This window comes from Thunnus thynnus, chromosome 17 (assembly GCF_963924715.1).
Source record: "Thunnus thynnus chromosome 17, fThuThy2.1, whole genome shotgun sequence".
In the NCBI taxonomy this organism is placed as follows: Eukaryota; Metazoa; Chordata; class Actinopteri; order Scombriformes; family Scombridae; genus Thunnus; species Thunnus thynnus.
This window is the reverse complement of record NC_089533.1, coordinates 3,526,522-3,551,931: the sequence shown is the minus strand read 5'-3', so window position 1 is coordinate 3,551,931 and position 25,410 is coordinate 3,526,522. Positions and strand designations below refer to the sequence as shown.

Below are 25,410 nucleotides of genomic sequence, written 5' to 3'. Positions count from 1 at the left end.
GTGCAGACATAGACAGTGTAAGTGTTTAAGAAAGCATTCACTCACATTTAACTCAGCTTTAGTTTATTTGATTAAATGTATTTCTACAGTTGGTTCCACATTTTGAGACATTTTTCAGCAAGTAATCTAAAGCTGCGGCACACAGAACTCATGAAACATTGTGTCACCATGACTAGTCTGTGACAGAGAAAATACACAAAAATACAAAAGCACTTCACTTATTGTTGGTTTCGTCAATTAACTGCAGCACTAATGCAACAGGATTTCATGTGATCTGTGAGTTTAGTGATCGTGGTGGGGTGGGGGGTGGGGGCGAGGGGTTTCAGAAAGCAAGACTACAGATAGACCAGACTTACTTCAGTAAATCAGGCTTATTTTCAGAAAATCCTGTTTCATAAAGCAGCTTTGAATGTGTTTAATAACATCCTTATTGCAAAGAGAAAAGAGTTGAAAATGTGCAGACAACGTCTTTCCTCAGATGAAGAGGATCAACCTTGTCTCCTAGAAATTAAAGTTAGTATAGTTTTGAGAAAAATCTAACGTCACCTGAATTACATTTTTAATCAAGATAATTAGGGAACGTTTTTAATGGACAATCACAAAATGTTCATACAAACATGAACATTAATTCAATTCAATTCAATTCAATTTTATTTATATAGCGCCAAATCACAGCAAAAGTCATCTCATGGCACTTTTCACATAGAGCAGGTCTAGACCGTACTCTTTCATTTACAGAGACCCAACAATTCCCCCATGAGCAGCACTTGGCGACAGTGGTAAGGAAAAACTCACCTTTAATGTGAAGAAACCTCAAGCAGAACCCGACTCTAAGTGGGCGGCCATCTGCTTTGACTGGTTGGGTTGAGAGAGAAAGAAAGAGAAGGTGGAGGGGGGGGGGCAGAGAAGCAGAACAACAACAGCAACAATAACAATAGATACATGACTAGCAACAACAAACGGCAGCAAAAGCAGGAGAAGGACATCCCCACGGCAGAGCAGTCCCTGGGGTTTCCTGCAGATGAGAAAGCACAAAGAACTCCGGGGACGAAGTCAAGTTAGTAACATGCAGGAGAGAGGAGCTCAATGTATCATGGGAAGTCCCCCGTCAGTCTAGGCCTATAGCAGCATAACTAGCGGCTGGTCCAAGGCAAGCCTGGTCAGCCCTAACTATAAGCTTTATCAAAAAGGAAAGTTTTAAGCCTGCTCTTAAACGTAGAGAGGGTGTCTCTGACTGAATCTGGAAGATGGTTCTACAGGAGATGAGCCTGATAGCTGAAGGCTCTGCCTCCCATTCTAATTTTGGAGACTGTAGGAACAACAAGTAAGCCTGCATTCTGGGAGTGCGGTGCTCGAGTGGGATAATAGGGTTCTATGAGCTCTTTAAGATATGATGGTGCCTGACCATTAAGAGCTTTGTAGGTGAGGAGAAGGATTTTAAATTCACTTGTGGATTTTACTGGAAGCCAATGCAGCGAAGCTAAGATGGGAGAAATATGATCACTTTTTCTGGTTTTTGTCAGTACACGTGCAGCTGCATTCTGGACCAGCTGGAGAGTCTTTAGAGACTTGTTAGGGCAGCCTGATAATAATGAATTGCAATAAGTCAGCCTAGAAGTAACAAATGCATGTACTATTTTTTCTCCATTTTTTTGAGAAAGGGTGTGCCTGATTTTTGCAATATTATGTGGGTGAAAAAAGGCAGTCCTTGAAATTTGTTTTATGTGGGAGTTAAATGACATATCCTGATCAAAAATAACTCCCAGACACAGTGGTGCTGGAGGCCAGGGTAATGCCATCTAGAGTAGCTATATCATTAGATAATGTGTTTCTAAGGTGTTTAGGGCCAAGCACAATAACCTCAGTTGTGTCTGAGTTAAGTAGCAGAAAATTGCAGGTCATCCAGGTCTTTATGTCCTTAAGGCATGCTTGGAGTTTAGTTAACTGATTGGTCTCATCTGGCTTCATTGATAAATATATTTGGGTATCATCTGCATAGCAATGAAAATCGATGGAGCGTTTCCGAATAATATTCCCTAAAGGAAGCATATACAAGGTGAATAGTATTGGTCCAAGTACAGAACCTTGTGGAACTCTGTGTCTAACTTTTGCTTTCATGGAGGATTCATCGTTAACATGTACAAACTGAAATCGATCTGATAAATAGGACTTAAACCAGCTTAATGCAGTTCCTTTAATGCCAATTAAATTACCCAGTCTCTGTAATAGGATTTGATGATCAATTGACAAAGTATTTTATTTGTTTCCCCTGAAATATCAGTTCGTATAAGCATGATCAACATTGTCATTGTTATGGCACTCAATGCACATGGTTAAAGTTGGGAAAAGATTGTGGTCTTGGTTAAAGATTCCCTCCAGACATATATTAAAATATATATAAATACTCTGCTTAGGACAATTATGTGTGTCTGATGTGGTTTTTCCACAAAAAAGAAGTACAATTATCACTTAAATCCTTAAAATGGCATCTCCTCCTTCTCCCTCATTAAAAATTCAAGAATCTACAAATATGCAAATATATTTCATTTCAGAAGTTTAACTACTGGACACAAAATGTCTCCTACTTCACTGAAAAGTCCATTATGTGCACTTAAGTTTCCACATCACACTTGTGTAAGTTGAATGTTGGACCAGGATTGACTTCCAAACTCGTTAAGTCACAAATCATGCTTATAAGCCCGCCCCTTAAAAATCTGATTTTCAATGAGCACAGATAAACTTTCCACTTTTAGCAGATGAATATGAAAACAGCCTTCAAGTGTTAACCTCTGCACATACATCAATCTGCACAGTCACTTTCAAACATCCAATTGTAGGAACAAGAGGAAAAACAGATTTTTGAGTGGAGGGGAAGTGACGAAAACCAGAGCATGTCTTTGACTCGTAAAAATATTGCCACTGAACATAATCCAAGCAACAATTATGTTGTTTTTTTTTTATATTCCACAGTACCTCTCTGTGGTACACTGAGAAGAAGTTGCAGCTTTTAGTAAAGATGCACATTATGCATATTTATGTACATTACTATACCACTGTCTTTGCACTACACTCACTCCCACCACTGCCTCAAGTAAGTTTTACATAACTTGCATTACATTCATTTTGCACATATTGTAAAAAAACAAAAAAAACAAAAAAAAGCTGTGTGTTTGTGTGTATGGTTATAGTTTTTAATTTATTTAATTACTTCTTTTAGTGTTCCATTTATATACTTTATTGCCAATTTCAATGTTTTATTCTATTCTAATTTAAAATATTTTAGTATTTGCTCATACATTTTCTGTGTGTGTAGCGAGGAGTATGCTACAGCTGCATTTCATTGTACCATCCTATGTTGTATAATAAAACTGAACCTTGAAATGGTTTTTAGTTTGGGAATCAAACCCCCAACCCTGTCAGTGGTGATGCCTTGTTCTTCAGTGAGCTTAGCAAGTGTGTAAAGCAAAACTATCACAACTCAAGTTATTGGAGTGTTATTGACATATTTTCATAACAAGTTTTACAAATCACAGTCATCTTTTAACTGCTAAAAGATCCAGACAGTTCAAGTGCACTCTCTACACAGTGTAGTAGATATAGAGGTTTTTGATGCCCTGGCCTCAATTGACCCAAAACACTATTAGAGTAGACCTTGTGAATACAAGACTCTTACTACTGGCTGCACCTATTATAGCTTATCCCTTAACACATATTTTAATCTAACTCTTGTATCCGGGAATAGTCCATACATAAAACAAAGAGATGCTGATGTGAATAGTTACTAGTTTCCTTTGTCTCCTATGATAGTGAACTCAGTAACTTTGGGTTTTAGACTGTTAGTCAGATGAAACAAGACATCACTATGCGCTCGGGGAACTTATAATAGACATTTTTTTGCTATTTTCTGTTATCCTATAGACAAAACAATATTTTTCTATTTCTGAGAGAGCCTGCCACTGTGTGTATGTGTACTGACTGGGCTCCATGCTACTCTTATAGGTGCATTATGTAATATTCTTGTGTACTTCTATGGAAGGACTACATTGAATGAGTAGCCTAACAACATGAAAATACGCTCTTTATTTAATGTGTATTTTTCTTTTTCTTCTGAGGAGATGCTCTGTTTACATGTAAACTAGGGAGGTGAGACATCTAGTGAAATCATCAAATTTTGTTTCAGTGAATATTAATTTTATTCAATTATTACTTTCATTTTGCTTTTATTGTAACTGTTGATTTCAAATACACATGTGTAACTACTGTAAGGTGATACATTTTTTTAGTGTGCACGCATTTTATTTATAGCAGTATTTTGTTATGTTTATTTTAATGAAAAAAAAAGTTGGAAAGCTTTTGTGCTGGGGACTGAGAGAGAGCCTGCCACTGTGTGTCTGTGTACTAACTATGTTCCATGCTACTTTTATAGAATAAATGTGCAGACCCTGATTCCTGGTGTTGCTGGTGTTCATCACCCTGTGAACAACCACCATGGTACAGCTGCTACATACATACAGAGGAAATAAACCAGCGAGATGAAAAACATGAGTGAGCTTCTTCCTGATATTTATAAGTGGTATTGATATAACTGATGCCATAAATTTACAGTTACAGGTACATCCAGTACCTAGGTTGTCCCATGATGTTTACTACACTGCTGAGTGTTTTTGATGGATCACGCCGAGTCGTCACCGTCAGTCAGGATGATAACCAAACCCCTCCGTCCCCGTTGTGAAGAAGGCTCACTCTGCTTTTCCAGCCCGCATTGAACAGCTCTCCACTCTCCTGTCAGTCCTCTCCTCTGGCTGCCTTCCTGGTCCGGTAATTGTTATTGTGCCTGTGCAGGGGTAAATAGGCAAGAGGGCCGTGTGTCGTAAACTGCAGCAAAAACCCCAGCTGAGACGCATATTCCAAATGCAATGTATATATGTCCAAAGAATGCTCCCAAAACCAGAATAATACCAGCATATCCCACCTGTCTTAATCAAAAATGATGAAATTCGGAATAAGGCCTAATTCGGAATATCCAAACGGAATATGCTTTTTACATGACCCGCATCAAATTCAGAATATTGTCATATTTGGAATAACAGTAGAATATTAGTATGCATGTAAACGTACTCATTGAGATAAAAGAATATGTAGACAGGGGAAGAAGGAAATAAAAGCATGTAAAAACAGATTTACCTGCTTTTACCTGTTTTTTACCAAATTTATTTTCAGAGAGCGCTGTAATTAAAACCTAACTGAACTGAAGGCACAGTTGTACTGCGCTGCAGGGAGCGATCAATAGATTTCTCTTCTGCAATTATGGTAATAACACAACTGATTATTTACATTTTTTACATATTTATGGAGTAATGTCGTGGCAATATAGAACAAAGTGAAGAAGGGAGAAGGTGATAACATAGTTGATGTTACAAATTAATACAACTAAGTACTGTATAATCTTGAAAATTTAATGATTAAGACTGCCAAAGTCCTACACAATGATGTGTCCATGGAGAAACACTAATATGAATTTTATGAAGTCTATTGTCGAGTCTAGCTATTGGTGGGAAATAAACCTTTCCAGCCTAAGTACCTGTATCCTAGCAATGATCTCCCTCTTACAGTACAAACCCTGAACACAAATAACATATCTACATTACACAGAAAAATGCGCTCAACCAAAACAGAACAAACTACTGTTGGGTTTACATAAACTAAACATTTCACAGGCTCTATAATACCTGTATCCTAGCAATGATCTCCCTCTTACAGTACACACCCTGAACAGAAATAACATCATCTACATTACACAGAAAAATGCGCTTAACCAAAACTGAACAAACTACTGTTGGGTTTACATAAACTAAACATTTCACAGGCTCTATAATACCTGCATCCTAGCAATGATCTCCCTCTTACAGTACACACCCTGAACACAAATAACATCATCTACATTACACAGTAAAATGCAGTTAACCAAAACTGAACAAACTACTGTGGTGGTTGCAAATAAACTAAACATTTCATGGGACTTATTGTTGTCAAAATGGTCATTAATGCTATCCGTTAAGAAATAAACTGTGAATTAAACATTCCAATCACTAATGCTAATTGCTAGCATGAATCACTAATACTTCCAGCACACACTTCTCAGCCCAACATGTACATTCAAATTCACATTTTATGTGAGTCCAAACACATTGATAATCTTTCCTGCTTCAGTGTCCAGACCGTAGTCGGACGCACAGGGGACACTTTGTGTTCTGCTATAGAGCCGAGGTTGTTGCTAACTTTGGGGCTAACCCCCTTCACTTTAATCAGCAGATGGCAAACAAGACACAGGAACTTGACTTGGCTCTTGAGCAGTTGTAGCATTTATTTACTGACAAATATTCTAAACTGTACACACACTGCACTGCTATGTTCCCAGCTATACTACTAATTTCATACTCTCTGTTCCGGTTGCCAGCCTCACTTTCACACACAGGCCCTTTCTCTTGATCACACACTCGCTACGCACGCAATCTACGCACTGAGCCGAGCTACAATGTATGACACAATATCCACAACAGTTTACTGTATTTTGTCACCATAACAGTCCCATTATACTTACCTGTGCAAAACATATTTAAAACAGTCGTCAGTGTGTTATTTATATCATCGTGGCGTTAGCTCAGCTTGCAGTCACTGTGAACGGAGTCCTGAGTCCTGGCAGCCAGCATGTGCTTTTGATTTCGAGACCTGCTTTTTTCTGACTCATGGTCTTAAATCCACAGACCAGAGGTCAGCTCTCATGGGTTCAGTCCAACCAATACTATAGTAGCTGGAAATGGCAAACTGGCCCTATATCAGCTGATCAGCTGTCATCACTGATTGACCAGCATTTGTCCCGCCTTATTGTATTAATGAACTTGACCAATGACCTGTCAGGTCTGGGGAGGCCACAGTGGTGGCCAATGAGATTTCAGGGGTCGCTGTGGCTACCCCTACTTCCACTATGACCAGCTGCTGTCAGTATTAGCAATCTGGCGTTTGGTTTGTAAATGTTCACATTTCATTTTTTTCTGAGTGACTTCTTGTTCATGTTGGCAGTTTAAAGTTTCAACTTTCATTCTGGATTTTGGAAATATTTTAAGGTTTTATTTATTATAATAAGAAGATCTCATTGGATTTGTAGACAACAGGAAAAATATGGAAAATCATTGATTTGCCCTTTAAAAGGCTGCAAATTAAGCAGTGGGCAGCAGTGTTTGCTATCAATAAGAATAACAATCAGCTGCATGTGGACGGAAGAGTTCTAGAGAAGTCCTGTTCATATTTGCTTAGTTCAGTTTGACTGCCCTCTTAACACGGATGAGATCAAAACTAAACAGTCAATGCAATCAAACATGCAAGTAATTCTCAAGAAATTCCACAACACAAACAAGGAATAGACAAATGATGCTGTTACCAGTATTTTGTAATGAGGAGGAGTTTGGGTGGTCAGGCTATAAAAACCCTCCGTTCAGATTTTCTGTAGCAGGGTCCTCACAGCGGCACAGTATGTATACAGCTTCATTCTACTTTTATATCTTTATGTATTATTTCTGTACATAACAAACTACTGACAGTGGTCAAACGCTGCATTTAACTCAGAATTACAAGATGCATGAACATATGTGCAATGACGCTCTCATTTTCTGCAGGTTTACTTGGACAAAATGAAATTTTCAGGCGTTCTTTTTCTCGTTGCCATCTCCACGATGTTGGCAGGTATTTGTCTACTTCTCTTTTGTGTCTTAATGTGCATATCTGTACATACATGGAAAGTATAAATGTAATGGTTTGTTTGCGAATTTAAAAGTCAATGAACTGAATGACTGAAACTAAACGATAATTTGATTTACAGAAAATTAATCAGCAACTATTTTAATAGTTGATTAATCATTTAAGTCATTTTTTAAGCAAAAATGATCTGGTTGCAGCTTCTGAAATGTTAATAGTTACTAGTTTCCTTTGTCTCTTATGATGGTGAACTAAGTAGCATTGGATTTTGGACTTTTAGTTGGATGGAACAGGACATCACTACGCACTCTGAGAACTTATAATAGACTTTTTTTTCTATTTTCTGTCATCCTATAGACAAAACAATAAGTTAATTTACAAAACAAATTAAACATGAAAAATGAATTTTAGTTGCATGCCTTAAACTGAATTTAGGTGCATTTAAATGCCACTACGTCCCTGAAAATGACTTTGTAATTTGTTAGTTAAATTAAAGTGTAAAATGCATAACAAGTCTTCATGCTCCTTGTAATTATACAATATGGCATGAACATATGAAACACACTGAGATAAAATAATATGTAGACAGAGGAAGGAGGAAATAAAAGCAGGTAAATCTGTGGATACATAACATGTATGTCTGCAGGGAGCGAGCAACAGATTTCCCTTCAGCAATTATGGTAATAACGCAACTGATTATTGTATTTTCTAAAAATATTTATGGAGTAATGTCCTGGCAATATAGAACAAAGTGAAGAAGGGAGAAGGTGATAACATAATTGATATTACAAATTAATAGCACTAAGTACTGTATAATTATGAAAATTTTATGATTTAGATTGCAAAAGTACTATACAATGATGTGTCCAAGGAGAAACTCAAAGATGAATTTCATGAGCTCTATTGTAGAGTTTAGATATTGGGTCAATATGTTCTGAGGTGGTAAGAGACCAAATTGGGAGACAGTTGGACATTTTTGTAATTATAACGGCATGAAGATACGTATTAAAAACAAAGTGTAAGATATGGCCTGATCTGACTGTATAGATATATTTTCTTATTCAATTCATTTATTAGTCCCTGAATTTGCTCTTCAAATGTGTGGTGGGTGTTGAGATAAACACCAAGGTATTTAAAATTCTTAGTAAGGCTCTGGTTGGCCAGAACTATGGGACGAGACATAGACAAGGGAAATACATACATCAATTCTTCTTTTTTTTTACATTTACAGTTCAGTTCAGTTGTCACATCAGTGTTTGGATTGGAAAACTAAATATAATCAATTGGTTTTCACAGAAGCCTTTACTACTTTTGAATTACAACTGACTTAAGTTGGTCGGCTGTAGCCATTTTATTGTATCTTAATTTATCGACCTCCTGGTCCAGCAGGTCAGTTTTTATCTGAGTTTACTGACTTTCTGACTTGTATTATTAAGCTGGACAAAGTGTATTAGTTGCTGATTTAATGTGCACATCAATGATTCCACTAATTGTGTAGCCACTGAATTCCTTAATATTATTGAATCTTTTAATTTCAAGCAACATATTTCCAGTGCCACTCACATGGGTGGGGACCTCGCACTCTGGCCTGTCGGGATCAGATCATTTCACTTTTTAAAAATGAGGGATATTTCTTACAAGTGTGGTGTGCGCTTATTTTGAAAGTTTGATTGACATGTGTACTGTCAGGTGTGTAGAGACAATAAGTAACTGCAGCTGGACACAGAAAAATACTCATATATTTGAATGGAGAGTGTGAGCGAACCCACACCTTTTTGAACATTTACTGCTTCCACATAGTTTTAGATACAGACTACATTTGAACTTTCAATGAGTCATGAGACTTTTACCTACAAATCTTGAATTTACATGTTTTTTCTATCTTTTATTATTTTTGAGATATTAGAGTGTGAGTTTGAAAGTCTTTTCTTGCTCCTCCTGTGATTTTATAATGAGTGTGTATTGCGGAATGTTTCACAGCACTGAGGGAGTGACATCACCAGGAGCAGTTGGAGAGGAGGATTTTAGAGTACGCTTCTTGTGAAATCTCCTCATAAATCCCATGACTTTGGCCAAATCTTACATTAAAAATCATTTTATAGTTGGAAATTTCATGGGGAATCCATTGATACAGGTTTGAAAGTGGTCAGACTTATAGTTTAGATGTCAGAAGCCTCTGTTTGACACAAAGTTCATGCCCATAGATTGCCTCCCCATTGTTTTACATTGTAAGGGTGATGTGGCACTGCAACTTTCAGGGCTTGTAAAATCCAAACCGTTCGAGTTATTACAAAGTTTTAACAACTATTTTCAGCACAGTGTCATAAGTCACCTATTAAACTTTGAAGCCGATACGATTAACGCCCTAGGAGGACATAATGTTTGTTCGGGGGCCAAAGTTGGGGCAAAGTCTTATTTTGAAAGGCTAATTGCAGACTTCCTGTTGGATTTAGGTCAGGGGTGTCAGCATATGATTTGTAGGTATACGACACGAATAATTGAGTTTTGGTTTGATCTCTCCACGACATTCCTACGGGCCGTGCCGGCCATTTTAATTGCATAGGTGGTGCTAGAGAGCACATTTTGGAACTTAAGGGGTTATATTTTACATTTTATCAAATGTTTCACCAGACCTGCTGTGTGTGCCAAATTTGGTGAGTTTTTGAGCATATTTAGGAGGTCAATTTTAGTGTTTAAGAGGCATAATAATAAAGAAAGAAAGAAAGAAACAAATAAACAAACAAACAAACAAATATACGAAAAACATTAGGGTCCTCGCCCTAAGCCGCCTTTCGGCCCCTAATAAATTTCTGTCTTTCATATTTAAAAGCGTTTTCCAATTAGATTTTTTTCATTGTTGTTGAAAGCTCATTGGAACTCTGTTCTTTGTACAATTTCCTAATAAAATCTCTGTTTCTTGTCTTACAGTGAGTGATGCCATTAAGACCGTGGTATTCCCCACAAAGACATGTACCGATTATGTTGAGTTGAACCCTCTGAAATCTCTGAACTTGGCGGCATTCACTCTGTGCATGCGTGTCGCCACAGAGCTCAGTGGGCACCGTGAGGTCATTCTCTTTGCATATCGGACAACAAACGCTGATGAGCTGAATGTGTGGCGTGAACTGGACGGCAGGTAGACACTTTGTGCTCCACACTTAAGATTAAAGCTCTGACTGAATTCCAAATATTTGACACATTGACACAACACTTTAAAGGCCAACAAAACAGAATATTTTGGCTTTAAGATACTAAAGATCCAAGATGAGAGATATTTTGTCATTATATTCTCCTAAATTTCACCACTTTTATTAAACTGATGAAATCTGTAAGAAATATGTGTTAAATCCCTCCAGGATTTCAGTATTTTTGTGATTATAGCAGCCAAAAATGCTCAATTTTGCAGTGTTTTTTCTCAAAATTCTGATACAGTTTGCACTGTTTTATGTGTCTTTTTGTGTTAAAATTGCAGAAATTTGGAAAAATTGCAAGAAAGGAAAGTAACTTGATTTTATTTTTTACCAATGAGGAGTCATATGTAATCACTTCCTTAGATGAGAAGCATACTGCATATCACAGAAACAACTTTATTTCAGTGCTGATTTTTAAATTTAATTTCTGAACATGAGATCCTGAATAAAATACTGTACCTGACTTTCATTTATAAGCCTTTATTAAATTAACTTTCACCTCAACATTAGCAACAAATAAGATCAGTCAATAATGCCATTGAAATAAATCCATTAACATAAAAATATAGTTTAATTTAAAGGGCCCATTTCTATGTTTTAGGTAGATTAAGTCCATCTTTCCTGTCTGAACAACCTGTCAACTTTTTTTCTTCTGACCAATTGAATGCAAAACTCTTTGGGAACATTTGGGAATTGTTTTGCTTGGTCTATGGCATCAGTTTTGTTGGCAGGTGAGATTTGTCCATCTTCCACCAGAACTTGCAAGTTACCACCACACCAAATGCGACAAATCCTCCAAATCACAAGTGGTCTGTTCATTTGGAAATTTCATGCGGAAAAGTTGCAGTAATTTAGTAAAATTGCAAGATTTCTTGAATTTGCGTTAATTATTGTGATCACAAAAGCACAATTTCCTTGGGGGACTGACTCACATGTACCAAGCTCTTTTTTTTGCTGACATATTTTAATTTTGTAATGTTAGACCGCTGACAAATGAAATGTATATGTGTGTGTGTTTAGATTGGCCCTGTACCTGAGAACATCGGCAGGTTCAGAAGCTGTTCGCTTCCAAGTCCCTCAGCTTGGTGCGCTTGAGACCCACCTTTGTGTCACCTGGGATTCCGGTTCAGGTGCTACTGCCCTCTTCCTGGACGGGAGGAAAAGCCTGACTAAAATCTACAAGAAGGGTCACAGAGTGCAGTCTGGAGGCAGGGTTATCCTCGGACAAGATCTGGACAGTTATAGGGGTTCTTTTGATGCCAAACAGAGTTTTGTCGGGGAGATCAGTGATGTTAATATGTGGGACTCTGTCCTCCCAGACAGCACCATCCAAGACATGTCCTCTGGGAAGAGAGTACCAAGAGGAAATGTTTTTGACTGGGAAGCTACACGGCTTGAAATTCATGGGGGGGCAAAGGTCCTTAATCGTGAACTGTAGCTATAATGGTCACATATGACATGCTGGAATAATATAGGCAGCGTCATAATGTAAAGTAAGGCCATATCAAGCTCTGGAAGTCAATGTAGACACATTAAACCTGCATGAAATATAATCAGAAGATGATTTGTTGATCAAAATGAAAGTCTGTGCACTCGTGTCAGTGTCATTAATGATCATTTCTTACCACAAATATGGGGTCTCTCTGTAATTCTTTTTCAATCAAATAAAAACTTATGCATTCAATGGCTGTTATGGTGGAATATATTTCATGATAATGTCAAACTAAGACTGCATCAGTACTCACTTAACATATACAAAACCAGAGTAGTTATTCCATGTTTGCATGTATTGCATACACCAAATCATTTTTGGCTCAGATTTTTCTAATTGATGATATGACATTAAAGGACAGGTTCACAATCTTTCAAGGCTGTCTTAAAACAACAGTCAAATGCCCAAATGAACATTGAAAGAGGTTTTTCTTGAAAGTTGCTCCGTTTGCTCATCTGAGTCACTGGGGAAGAAGTCCTTCTGTCCTCTGACTGGGATCTTGTGACTCCTGATGGAATAAAAGAAAAACAAACAAAAAAAGACATCAGCACTTAGCTCCAGGCATGTGATATTTGGTGTTTTTATCACCAGACAAAGGCAAAGCATGTAAATATTGACTGAAGGGTCTGGACAATATAAATGTAAAACATAATTTGAATTGAGCTTCTTGGAGTTGATGTAGAGGTGGTCGTTGTTACAGTTTAAGTCTGTTCAGCAGACAGAGGACGTCCGGGAAAGGCTGCTACCCAAGGTGCTGCTAACATTTGCTCAGCTTGTTTCTCTGATAACTTAAGATCTAGATTTCTGATGAATAAAATCCTTCATCTGGTTAAAAGATATAGTTAAAAATGGCCAAGATCTAAAAGGTTTATCATAAAAATGTGGCTTAAAACTGAATAAAAGTCAATTTATGACAGTTTCTGGTTGACAACCACAACGCTGATGTGTTATTTTGTGGGTGTATATTCTTTGGTAGAGGAAAACACCATTGTAGAGGAAAACCACAACGCCAAAACATGCATCTTATGTGTGTATACTCTTTGGTAGAGGGGGTATGACACCATTGGCAGGCGACCAAAACGTTACCCTGATAAAATTACATGTTTCTCTGCGCATGAAAGAGGTTGGAAACATTTGGGATAATGTACGTACACAACTCAACAAAACATACAACATCGGTCTAGTCATTTTTAGCCAACAGTGTGAGTGATATAATATCTAAAATATTAACGTGAAGGACCCTGTGAATAATGGATTAGTAGATTCACGGTCCAGGTATCATCGGATAATTTGTAATTCATTTGTAATTCAAAAACCAAAAAACGTAAATCTGTTGTTTGTTTCAAAACAAAAAACAAAAAAACGTTTTTGGTGTCAGAATCAAATAACGAAAAACCAATCAAACCCGGCCCATTTTTGGTTTTTGACGATTTGTTTTATCGTTATTCCTTTTTGGATTGAATATCAAACAGGTCTGCGGACATGAAACCAAAAACGGAAGTCACATGTTTTTTTCCTTTTTTCATTCTAAACCAAAAACAAAAAAACAAAATCATGTGATCTATTCCTTTTTTGTTTCCCAATGAAAACCCACAAAACCAAATTCAAAAGACCGTGCAATTTTTGTTTAGAAATCAAGTATTTTTGTCAGTTTTGTACGATAGCGGAAGCGACTACATTAGCCTACTCATGATCCTCAGCGACCGTTACTATGGTGAAGATGCCAGTGACAGCCTTGCGTGTGTGTAAACGGGATGACGATGGGGGGCCTCATTTAAGCCCTACACTTTCACTTTCGTAATTTTCATCAAACTGGACTTTAGATTGTGCATTTTATTCAACCTCTGCTGCTACATAATGTAGTTATTTATTAATTATTTATGTTTAATTTATTCTTGTCACCTTCATATACTTCATACACTTTGTTTCTTTGTCCATAGCACACATTATTTTCTTTACAGTTCAATGTACAGTAAAGTACGTTGATCCCAATCATAACCATAATCTGCAGTACTACACAATGTTATACTGACTATATGTTAAGGCTGTCGCTGGCATCTTCACCATAGCAACGGTCGCTGAGGATCATGGGTAGGCTAATGTAGCCGCTTCCGCTATCGTACAAAACTGACAAAAATACTTGATTTCTCAGGGTCGAAGGTGAAATAATTAAAACGGATGGCCATAACCTCTCGGAAACGTGAAAGATATTAAAATCGACAGTGAGGAAAATACTCATATTTATCCTCTTCGGTCCGCCCACCGGACTGGTAAAATTAAAATAAGGAAATAAAAACGAGGAAAATATCTTGTGAGTAAATGTTGAGTGATGTAGCGGTTATAGTTAAAAATGAGAAAATGAGAAGAAAACAAATGAGAAAAACTGCTGCAGGCGCGAAACTACTTCCAACTGAAATACATTAGTTTGAAAGTCGTGCAGAGTGTCACAGAAAATATCGTTTCCATGTACACGAATACATATAAAAATAAATTAATAGATTAAATTTCATGACTTATTCACGAATGCCATGAGACAGACTGGCTTTTCGCTGTTGCTGAACATGAACACAAATGAGACGCTGCAGGTTTTCTCTGAGCTAATGTAGCCACTTCCGCTATCGTACAAAACTGACAAAAATACTTGATTTCTAAGCCAAAATTGCACGGTCTTTTGAATTTGGTTTTCTAGATTTTCATTGGGAAACTAAAAAGGAATAGATCACGTGATTTAGTTTTTCGTTTTTGGTTTCAAACGCAAAAATGAATTGGCTTGATGTCCGCAGACCTGCTCAATATTCAGTCCAAAAAGGAATAACGATAAAACGAATCGGCAAAAACCAAAAATGGGCCGGGTTTGAGTTGTTTTTTCGTTATTTGACTCTGACACCAAAAACGTTTTTTTGTTTTTTGTTTTGAAACAAATAACAGATTTACCGTTTTTGAATTACAAATGAATTACAAATTATCCGATGATACCTGGACCATCTACATGGTCAAGTAGTGTTTACAGATTTACAAGAAAGTTAAGTTTACATAATAGATAGACATAATGGATGTCAGTCTGTTTTTATGCTTTTTGTACTTGTCCTTCTTTTCCTTTGTTCATTGCTTGATAAATTCCATGTAGATCCTATTTTTCTTTTTACAAGCTTTTTCCAAACCATTTGATAACCATGGTTTTCCCCTCTTTTTAGGATTTTGTCTAGGCTATACTCTTTCAATGGACAATGTCAGTCATAAAGTTTCAAGAATGTATCTAAAAATGCATCATATGATTCATTAGTATCTACATAAACTTCTTGCCAATCATGATTTAAAAGTTCTGCTTTAAGAGCCATAACTGCCTCTGGTGATTTTATTTTAAGCAAGTTGTTAGTCTGCCTATTTGTTCTTAGTTTTAACTTATTGTTCATTTTTAATACTGTTAAAACAGGCAAATGATCATTTTCATCGTTCACTAGTAGTCCACTTTGTATCTTCCCTTACATTTATAAAAATATTGTCAATCAATGTTGCACTATTCTTTGTTATTCTCATCAGTGGTAATCTACACTGGGCTCTCTGTCGCCATCCCCTGTGTGTTTGAAAAACAATGGTGAGAAGAAGAAGGGGAACTAATGTAAAAAATTAAGAATTAATCGGTAAATGCTGTTTGGAGGATTGGAAATGTTCTGTTTTTAAGAGTGTTTTCTCAATGGGATATTTTGGTCACAATATATATTTAGACCATAAGTAATGCATCATCAGTTGACTGGTTTCTGAATGAATATAACATGTCTGGACAACCAGGACAGTGAGTCACATACAGCGGTAGAAAATAACACATAATAAGTACATTTACTCAACTACTGTACTTCTTCTTCTTTTTATTTTATTTGATAGGGACGACGCAATTTAACATAGTTCTGATACAGAGCATGAAACTGATGTACTGCACAGAGAGTTTACAGCTATTGCTAATTTCCAACTCTTATTACTTAAGTACAGTTTTGAGCTACTTGTACTTTCCTTGAGTATTTCCATGTGATGCTACTTTATACTTCCACTCCACTACATTTCAGAGGGATATATTGTACTTTCTACTCCACTACATTTCTTTGACAGCTTTAGTTACTTTGAGATAAAGATTTGACACAATGGATAATATAACAAGCTTTTAAAATACAACACATTGTGGTTTCCAACCTTTTTGGCTTTTGACATCTTACAAAAAGCAGTGTGTAGTCGGGGTCACATTTCACATGTCTATGAGTTGTTAACAGCTCCACCAAATAGTGATTTTTCCCTCTAAACTTCTCACATGCTTTCATTTCAATAAATGTTCAAATGATCCAATATTTCAGCAAGAATCAAAGATTAGAGAAAAAGTCCAAAAACTGAAAACAGATTTGTATATCAGAACTTTGTTGTTTTTTTTTTTTCTTTTCTCCCCCATTAATGTAAGGAATGTATTCAATTAATCTATAATAACGATTCTGGCACACGATCGCTGCCTACAGTCTACTATATGCCAGAATATTCCACAGTACTTCTCTGTGGGATTGATCACAGCTCCTTTACACAGAGCAGAAGTTGCAGCTTTTAGTAAAGATGCACATTATGCACATTTATGCATATTACCATACCATTGTCTTTGCACTACACTCACTCCATCTACTAACTCAAGTAAGTTTTTTTGCACTATGAGTTGCAAATTACATTGATTTTGCAAATATTGTAAAGAAAAAAAAACAAAAAAACTGTGTGTGTTTGTGTGTATGGTTATAGTTTTTCATTTATTTAACTACTTCTTTTAGTGCTAATGTTAACATACTTTGTTTGAATTTTAATGTTATAATTTTATATTTAATATTATTTGCTCATACATTTTCTGTGTGTGTAGTGAGGAGTATGCTACAGCTGCATTTCATTGTGCCATCCTGTATTGTATAATGACAATAAAATTGAACCTTGAAATGGTTTTTAGTTTGGGAATCAAACCTTCAACCCTGCCAGTGGTGGTGTCTTGCTCCTCAGTGAGTTTTGTACTTGAGTGTGTGTGTGTAACTGTGGTGTATTTGCTGATGTAGCTTTGACAGCAGGAGTAAAGCAAAAATATCATTACTCAAGTTATTGGAGTGTTATTGACTTATTTTCATGACAAGTTTTAGAAATCACGTGTCATGTTTTAACAGCTAAGAGAACCAGACAGTTCAAGTGCACTCTCTACACAGTGTGAGTGTGCTGATGTTTCTTCAAAGTGTCCCATCAAGTGAAACTTCCTGCACTGCTCACAGGTATGACATCTGGCCCCCTTTGTTGACAATTTTGCTGCCTTCTTAAATAAGCCGCAGCTTGTAAATCAGATGGCTTCCATCCTTCCCAGGAAGGCTCACACCTTTTATCAACAAACATTGAACTGACTTTGCATTCCTGTAAAGCCTATCTTATATGCTGACCTGGCTGGCATGGTTGGCATGGTCAAAGTGGTGTAAATATTGGCAATCTGAAGCTAATTCTCTTGTACTTGTTTTATTACCATGGGCCTGGCTTTAGAAATGACACTACTAATCAAGTTTTAGTTGATACTCTTCTTGACTTCCTAAACTGCAGAGGTCTTGGATTAATCCACAGGAATTTGGGAAGCTTGGTACCAAAACTGGACTCCATTAGAATCTGGGTCCAACAAACAATTCCAACAGTTTGATCTGTTTCTCTCTGTGCTGTGTTATATTTTATATTTTAAATTACACTCTGTGTGTGTGTGTGTTTGTGAACCACTTTGTAACTGTGTGTTTTAAAAAGCGCTACATAAATAAAGTTTTACTAACTTACTTACCTTGAATGTCTCTTATATGAATACAGAGCTGGGAAAGATTGCATCCACCTACTATGCTCCTCATAGGGGGAATAAGCTTCGGGACACCCTTAAGTTAGAACATGTTTTAACCCTAGAACATTTTAAGATTCTGTTGAATGATGTTTTATACAATGAATACTCCTGTTTTTCTTAATGTGTTTAATGTAGCTTTGACAGCAGAAGTGAAGCAAAAATATTGTAACTCAAGTTATTGGAGTGTTATTGACATATATTCATGAAAGGTTTTAGAAATCACATGTCATCTTTTAACAGCTAAGAGAACCAGACACTTCCTGCACTGCTCACAGGTATGACATCTGGCCCCCTTGACAATTTTGCTGCCTTCTTAAATAAGCTTTGTTGCTTGTAAACCAGATGGCCTCCATCCTTCCCAGGAAGGCTCACACCTTTTATCAACAAATGTTGAACTGACTTTGTATTCCTAAGCATATCTTATCTGCTGACCTGGCTGGCATGGTCATAATGGTATATATATTGGCAATCTAAAGCTAATTCCCTTGTATTTGTTTTATGACCAAGGGCCTGGCTTGATAAATGACACTACTAATCAAGTTTTAGTTGATACTCTTCTTGACTTCCTTAACTGCAGAAGTCTTGGATTAATCCACATGAATGTGAGAAGGTTGGTACCAAAACTGGACCCCATTAGAATTTGGGTCCAACAAACCAATCCAGATATTTTACTTCCAACAGAAACCTGTTGTCTGATAAAATTAAGAATGATGTCATTGCACTTGACGGTTACAATACATATAGGGTGGACTGAACTACAGGGCGGGAAGGAGTTGTTATTTTTATGAGAAACTCTTTTGCTGCGTCTGTGTTGCACTCTGTGTCTCTGCCAAAAGAATTTGAATTCCTAGCTTTAAATTCCTAGCTTTTAATAAAATGGTGCTAATCGGGGCCTATTGCCCCCCGTCTGTTCATCAAAGTACCTTAGATAAATTAGTAAATCTATTACCTGAGTATGAGGCTTCTGAAGTTTTGCCCATCTATGACCTTAACCTTGATTGTTTACATTCTTCTTCTGAGGGGCTAAAAAATCATTGTATTGAATTAAATTTATAATCCTAACAAACAAACCACATAAATTCACAGCCAGTGGTGTGTTTGCACCAGACTTAAGTGATCATTGTCCAGTTTTCTGCATTAGAGATTCCAGACGAAAAATATTCCATCACATATCATTATAAAGAAAGACCTTAAACATTTTGCTGAGCAGGCTTTCCCTCATGATAAAGCCATTTCACAGATGCTTTTAACTCCTTGGCAAATAAACATGCTCCCTTTAAGAAATACAGGGTAAGAAATAGATTGAATCCTTGGTTTACACCTGAAATCTCAGAGATGTTAAGATTAAGGGATGTAGCATGGGCAAAAGCACAAGGCTCAAGAGTCCTCTACAGATTTGCAGATCTTGTAGTAGTTGTAGTGGTAATCCAGGAACATTTTGGAAAACAATTTTGGATTTTGGAAATCTGTGATATTTTTAATATTCATTTTATTTCTTCTGGGCACCCGTTTGAAAATCAAAATCTATCTACACTTACCTCAGTTGAAGATGAGCACTGCATTTTAAACCCCCATCAGTCTGAACATAGCACATTGACAGCAGCATGCAAGGTGGTCAATAATGTAATCTGTTCTCTGGATAAGAAGGAGTGTTGTATTGCCCTGTTCATTGATTTGTCTAAAGCATTTACTGTTGACAAAGTTTTGTCTAACTTACAGGCAGATTTTTTGGCAATTCAAAAGGCCCTGAATAAACTTAAACTTTGACTAATGATATGTTGTTCACCAGATCCCAAATGAAAAATCCACTTTGTTTATTAGTACAATATCTCAAAGTAAACTAACATTGTTTGGCACCTGTTTGACACAAATGCATGTAACTGGTTTAGCAGTTATCTTACTGGCAGAACTCAAGCAATAGTTCAGTGTTCATTCTGAATATTGGAAATATTTCAAGGTTTTATTTATTATAAGAAGAAGAAAAGAAAATGTATCAGGCTTTTGATACATAGACATTATTTTTTAGCAGGATCAATTCAGTTTTGGTTTTGGTCTTCTCATTGGATTTGTTGACAACAGGAAAAATATAGAAAATCACCAGATTTGCCCTTTAAAAGGCTACAAATTAAGCAGTGGGCTCCGGCCTTTTGTGCCCTCTTATGTTTCCTATCAACAAGAATCGCAACCATCTGCCTGTGAACAGAAGGGTTATAGAGAAGCCCTGTTCATATTTGCTTTTAATCCAGTTTGTTTGCCCTCTTAACACTGATAAGATCAAATCTTGTCTAAATAGTGACATGCATTTTATATCAAGCAATTACATAAAACAAACAAGGAATAGTAAAGAGACCCTGTTGTCAGTATTTTGTGAAGGGGAGGAGTTTGGGAAGTCGGGCTATAAAAACCCTCCGTTCAGATTTTCTGTAGCAGGGTCCTCACAGCGGCACAGTATGTATACAGCTTCATTCTACTTTTATATCTTTATGTATTCTTTCCTACATATCAAAACTACTGACAGTGGTCAAATGCAGCATTTAACCCAGAATTACAAGACGCATGAACATATGTGCAATGACTTAAGTAAATTCTCTCATTTTCTGCAGGTTTACTTGGACAAAATGAAATTTTCAGGCGTTCTTTTTCTCGTTGCCATCTCCACGATGTTGGCAGGTATTTGTCTACTTTTCTTTTGTGTCTTAAGGTGCATATCTGTACATACATGAAAAGTATAAATGTAATGGTTTGTTTGCGAATTTAAAAGTCAATGAACTGAATGACTGAAACTAAACGATAATTTGATTTACAGAAAATTTTTAAATTTAACTATTTTAATAGTTGATGAACCGTTTAAGTCATTTTTCAAGCAAAAATGATCTGGTTGCAGCTTCTGAAATGTTAATAGTAACTAGTTTCCTTTGTCTCTTATGATGGTGAACTAAGTAGCATTGGATTTTGGACTTTTAGTTGGATGGAACAGGACATCACTACGCACTCTGAGAACTTATAATAGACTTTTTTTCTATTTTCTGTCATCCTATAGACAAAACAATAAGTTAATTTCCAAAACAAATTAAACATAAAAAATGAATTTTAGTTGCCTAAAACTGAATTTAGGTGCATTTAAATGCCACTATGTCCCTGAAAATGACTTTGTAATTTGTTAGTTAAATTAAAGTGTAAAATGCATAACAAGTCTTCATGCTCCTTGTAATTATACAATATGGCATGAACATATGAAACACACTGAGATAAAATAATATGTAGACAGAGGAAGGAGGAAATAAAAGCAGGTAAACATGTATGTCTGCAGGGAGCAATTATGATAATAACGCAACTGATTATTGTGTTTTTAAAAATATGTATGGAGTAATGTCCTGGCAATATAGAACAAAGTGAAGAAGGGAGAATGTGATAACATAGTTGATATTACAAATGAATACCATTAAGCACTGTTTAATTATGAAAATTTTATGATTTAGATTGCAAAAGTACTCATTTACAGTTAAATGATGTTCCTGGAACCAGTTTAATAAGGAAGTAAAATCAGAGGAGAGTTTAGTGTTTGTCACATCAGTGTTTGGATTGGAAAACTAAATATAATCAATTGGTTTTCACAGAAGCCTTTACTACTTTTGAATTACAACTGACTTAAGTTGGTCGGCTGTAGCCATTTTATTGTATTTTAATTTATCGACCTCCTGGTCCAGCAGGTCAGTTTTTACTGACTTTCTGACTTGTATTATTAAGCTGGACAAAGTGTTATTAGTTGGTGATGTAACGTGCACATCAATGATTCCACTAATTGTGTAGCCACTGAATTCCTTAATATTACTGAATCTTTTAATTTCAAGCAATATATTTCCGGTGCCACTCACATGGGTGGGGACCTCGCACTCTGGCCCGTCGGGATCAGATCATTTCTCTTTTTAAAAATGAGGGATATAAGTAAGTAACTGCAGCTGGACACAGAAAAATACTCATATATTTGAATGGAGAGTGTGAGCGAACCCACACCTTTTTGAACATTTACTGCTTCCACATAGTTTTAGATACAGACTACATTTGAACTTTCAATGAGTCATGAGACTTTTACCTACAAATCTTGAATTTACATGTTTTTTCTATCTTTTATTATTTTTGAGATATTAGAGTGTGAGTTTGAAAGTCTTTTCTTGCTCCTCCTGTGATTTTATAATGAGTGTGTATTGCGGAATGTTTCACAGCACTGAGGGAGTGACATCACCAGGAGCAGTTGGAGAGGAGGATTTTAGAGTACGCTTCTTGTGAAATCTCCTCATAAATCCCATGACTTTGGCCAAATCTTACATTAAAAATCATTTCTTAGTAGGAAATTTTGTGGGGAATCCATTGATACAGGTTTGAAAGTGGTCAGACTTATAGTTTAGATGTCAGAAGCCTCTGTTTGACACAAAGTTCATGCCCATAGATTGCCTCCCCATTGTTTTACATTGTAAGGTGTGATGTGGCACTGCAACTTTCAGGGCTTGTAAAATCCAAACCGTTCGAGTTATTACAAAGTTTTAACAACTATTTTCAGCACAGTGTCATAAGTCACCTGTTAAAGTTAGAAGCCAATACGATTAACGCCCTAGGAGGAGATAGCGTTTGTTCGGGGGCCAAAATTGGGGCAAAGTCTTATTTTGAAAGGCTAATTGCGGACTTCCTGTTGGATTTAGGTCAGGGGTGTCAGCATATGATTTGTAGGTCTTGATTAGACGAATAATTGAGTTTTGGTTTTGATCTCTCTACGACATTCCTACAGGCCGTGGCGGCCATTTTAATTGCATAGGTGGTGCTAGAGAGTGCATTTTGGAACTTAAGGGGTTATATTTTACATTTTATCAAATGTTTCACCAGACCTGCTGTGTGTGCCAAATTTGGTGAGTTTTTGAGCATATTTAGGAGGTCAAATTTAGGGTTTAAGAGGTGTAATAATAAAGAAAGAAACAAACAAACAAACAAACAAACACACGAAAAACAATAGCGTCCTCGCCCTAAGCTGCCTTTTGGACTCGGTCCCTAATAAATTTCTGTCTCTCATATATATAAGCGTTTTCCGATTAGATTTTTTTCATTGTTGTTGAAAGCTCATTGGAACTCTGTTCTTTGTACATTTTCCTAATAAAATCTCTGTTTCTTGTCTTTCAGTGAGTGATGCCATTAAGACCGTGGTATTCCCCACAGAGACAAATACCGATTATGTTGAGTTGAGCCCTCTGAAATCTCTGAACTTGGCGGCATTTACTCTGTGCATGCGTGTCGCCACAGAGCTCAGTGGGCACCGTGAGGTCACTCTCTTTGCATATCGGACTCCAGACGCTGATGAGCTGAATGTGTGGCGTGAACTGGACGGCAGGTAAACACTTTGTGCTCCACACTTAAGATTAAAGCTCTGACTGAATTCTAAATATCTGACACATTGACACAACACTTTAAAGGCCAACAAAACAGAATATTTTGGCTTTAAGATACTAAAGATCCAAGATGAGAGATATTTTGTCATTACATTCTCCTAAATTTCACCACTTTTACTAAACTGATGAAATCTGTAAGAAATATGTGTTAAATCCCTCCAGGATTTCAGTATTTTTGTGATTATAGCAGCCAAAAATGCTCAATTTTGCAGTGTTTTTTCTCAAAAATTCTGATACAGTTTGCACTGTTTTATGTGTTTTTGTGTTAAAATTGCAGAAATTTGGAAAAATTGCAAGCAAAGGAAAGTAACTTGATTTTATTTTTTTACCAATGAGGAGTCATATGTAATCACTTCCTTAGATGAGAAGCATACTGCATATCACAGAAACAACTTTATTTCAGTGCTAATTTTTAGATTTATTTTCTGAACATGAGATCCTGAATAAAATACTATACCTGACTTTCATTTATAAGCCTTTATTAAATTAACTTTCACCTCAACATTAGCAACAAATAAGATCAGTCAATAATGCCATTGAAATAAATCCATTAACATAAAAATATAGTTTAATTTAAAGGGCCCATTTCTATGTTTTAGGTAGATTAGGTCCAGCTTTCCTGTCTGAACAACCTGTCAACTTTTGTTCTTCTGACCAATTGAATGCAAAACTCTTTGGGAACATTTGGGAATTGTTTTGCTTGGTCTATGGCATCAGTTTTGTTGGCAGGTGAGATTTGTCCATCTTTCACCTGAACATGCAAGTTACCACCACACCAAATGCGACAAATCCTCCAAATCACAAGCGGTCTGTTCATTTGGAAATTTCATGCGGAAAAGTTCTAGTAATTTAGCAAAATTGCAAGCTCTCGCAAATGTTGCAGAGATTTCTTCAATTTGTGTTAATTATTGTGATCACAAAATCACAATTTCCTTTAGGGACTGACTCACATGTACCAAGCTCTTTTTTTTGCTGACATATTTTAATTTTGTAATGTTAGACCGCTGACAAATGAAATGTATATGTGTGTGTGTTTAGATTGGCCCTGTACCTGAGAACATCGGCAGGTTCAGAAGCTGTTCACTTCCAAGTCCCTCAGCTTGGTGCGCTTGAGACCCACCTTTGCATCACCTGGGATTCCAGTTCAGGTGCTGCTGCCCTCTTCCTGGATGGGAGGAAAAGCCTGACTAAAATCTACAAGAAGGGTCACAGAGTGCAGTCTGGAGGCAGGGTTATCCTCGGACAAGATCTGGACAGTTATGAGGGTTCTTTTGATGCCAAACAGAGTTTTGTCGGGGAGATCAGTGATGTTAATATGTGGGACTCTGTCCTCCCAGACAGCACCATCCAACGCATGTCCTCTGGGAAGAGAGTACCAAGAGGAAACGTTTTTGACTGGGAAGCTACACCGCTTAAAATTCATGGGGGGGCAAAGGTTCTTAATCGTGAACTGTAGCTATAATGGTCACATATGACATGCTGGAATAATATAGGCAGTGTCATAATGTAAAGTAAGGCCATATAAAGCTCTGGAAGTCAATGTAGACACATTAAACCTGTATGAAATATAATCAGAAGATGATTTGTCGATCAAAATGAAAGTCTGTGCACTCATGTCGGTGTCATTAATGATCATTTCTTACCACAAATATGGGGTCTCACTGTAAT

The 25,410-nt window shown here is 36.7% G+C and overlaps 2 protein-coding genes across 2 annotated transcripts; both read left to right on the top strand.

Moving 5' to 3' along the window:
- The first annotated feature begins 7,520 nt into the window (after nt 1–7,520).
- On the top strand, nt 7,521–13,113 carry LOC137200880 (C-reactive protein-like). The gene is made up of 4 exons (XM_067615578.1): nt 7,521–7,528; nt 7,674–7,740; nt 10,681–10,888; nt 11,964–13,113. The coding sequence occupies exons 2-4, from the start codon at nt 7,689–7,691 to the stop codon at nt 12,379–12,381; spliced, it is 678 nt and encodes a 225-aa protein (XP_067471679.1). The 5' UTR covers nt 7,521–7,528; nt 7,674–7,688; the 3' UTR covers nt 12,382–13,113.
- Nucleotides 13,114–20,746: 7,633 nt separating this feature from the next.
- Nucleotides 20,747–25,410, top strand: LOC137200879 (C-reactive protein-like). Its single transcript, XM_067615577.1, has 4 exons — nt 20,747–20,755; nt 20,911–20,977; nt 23,477–23,684; nt 24,781–25,410. The coding sequence occupies exons 2-4, from the start codon at nt 20,926–20,928 to the stop codon at nt 25,196–25,198; spliced, it is 678 nt and encodes a 225-aa protein (XP_067471678.1). The 5' UTR covers nt 20,747–20,755; nt 20,911–20,925; the 3' UTR covers nt 25,199–25,410.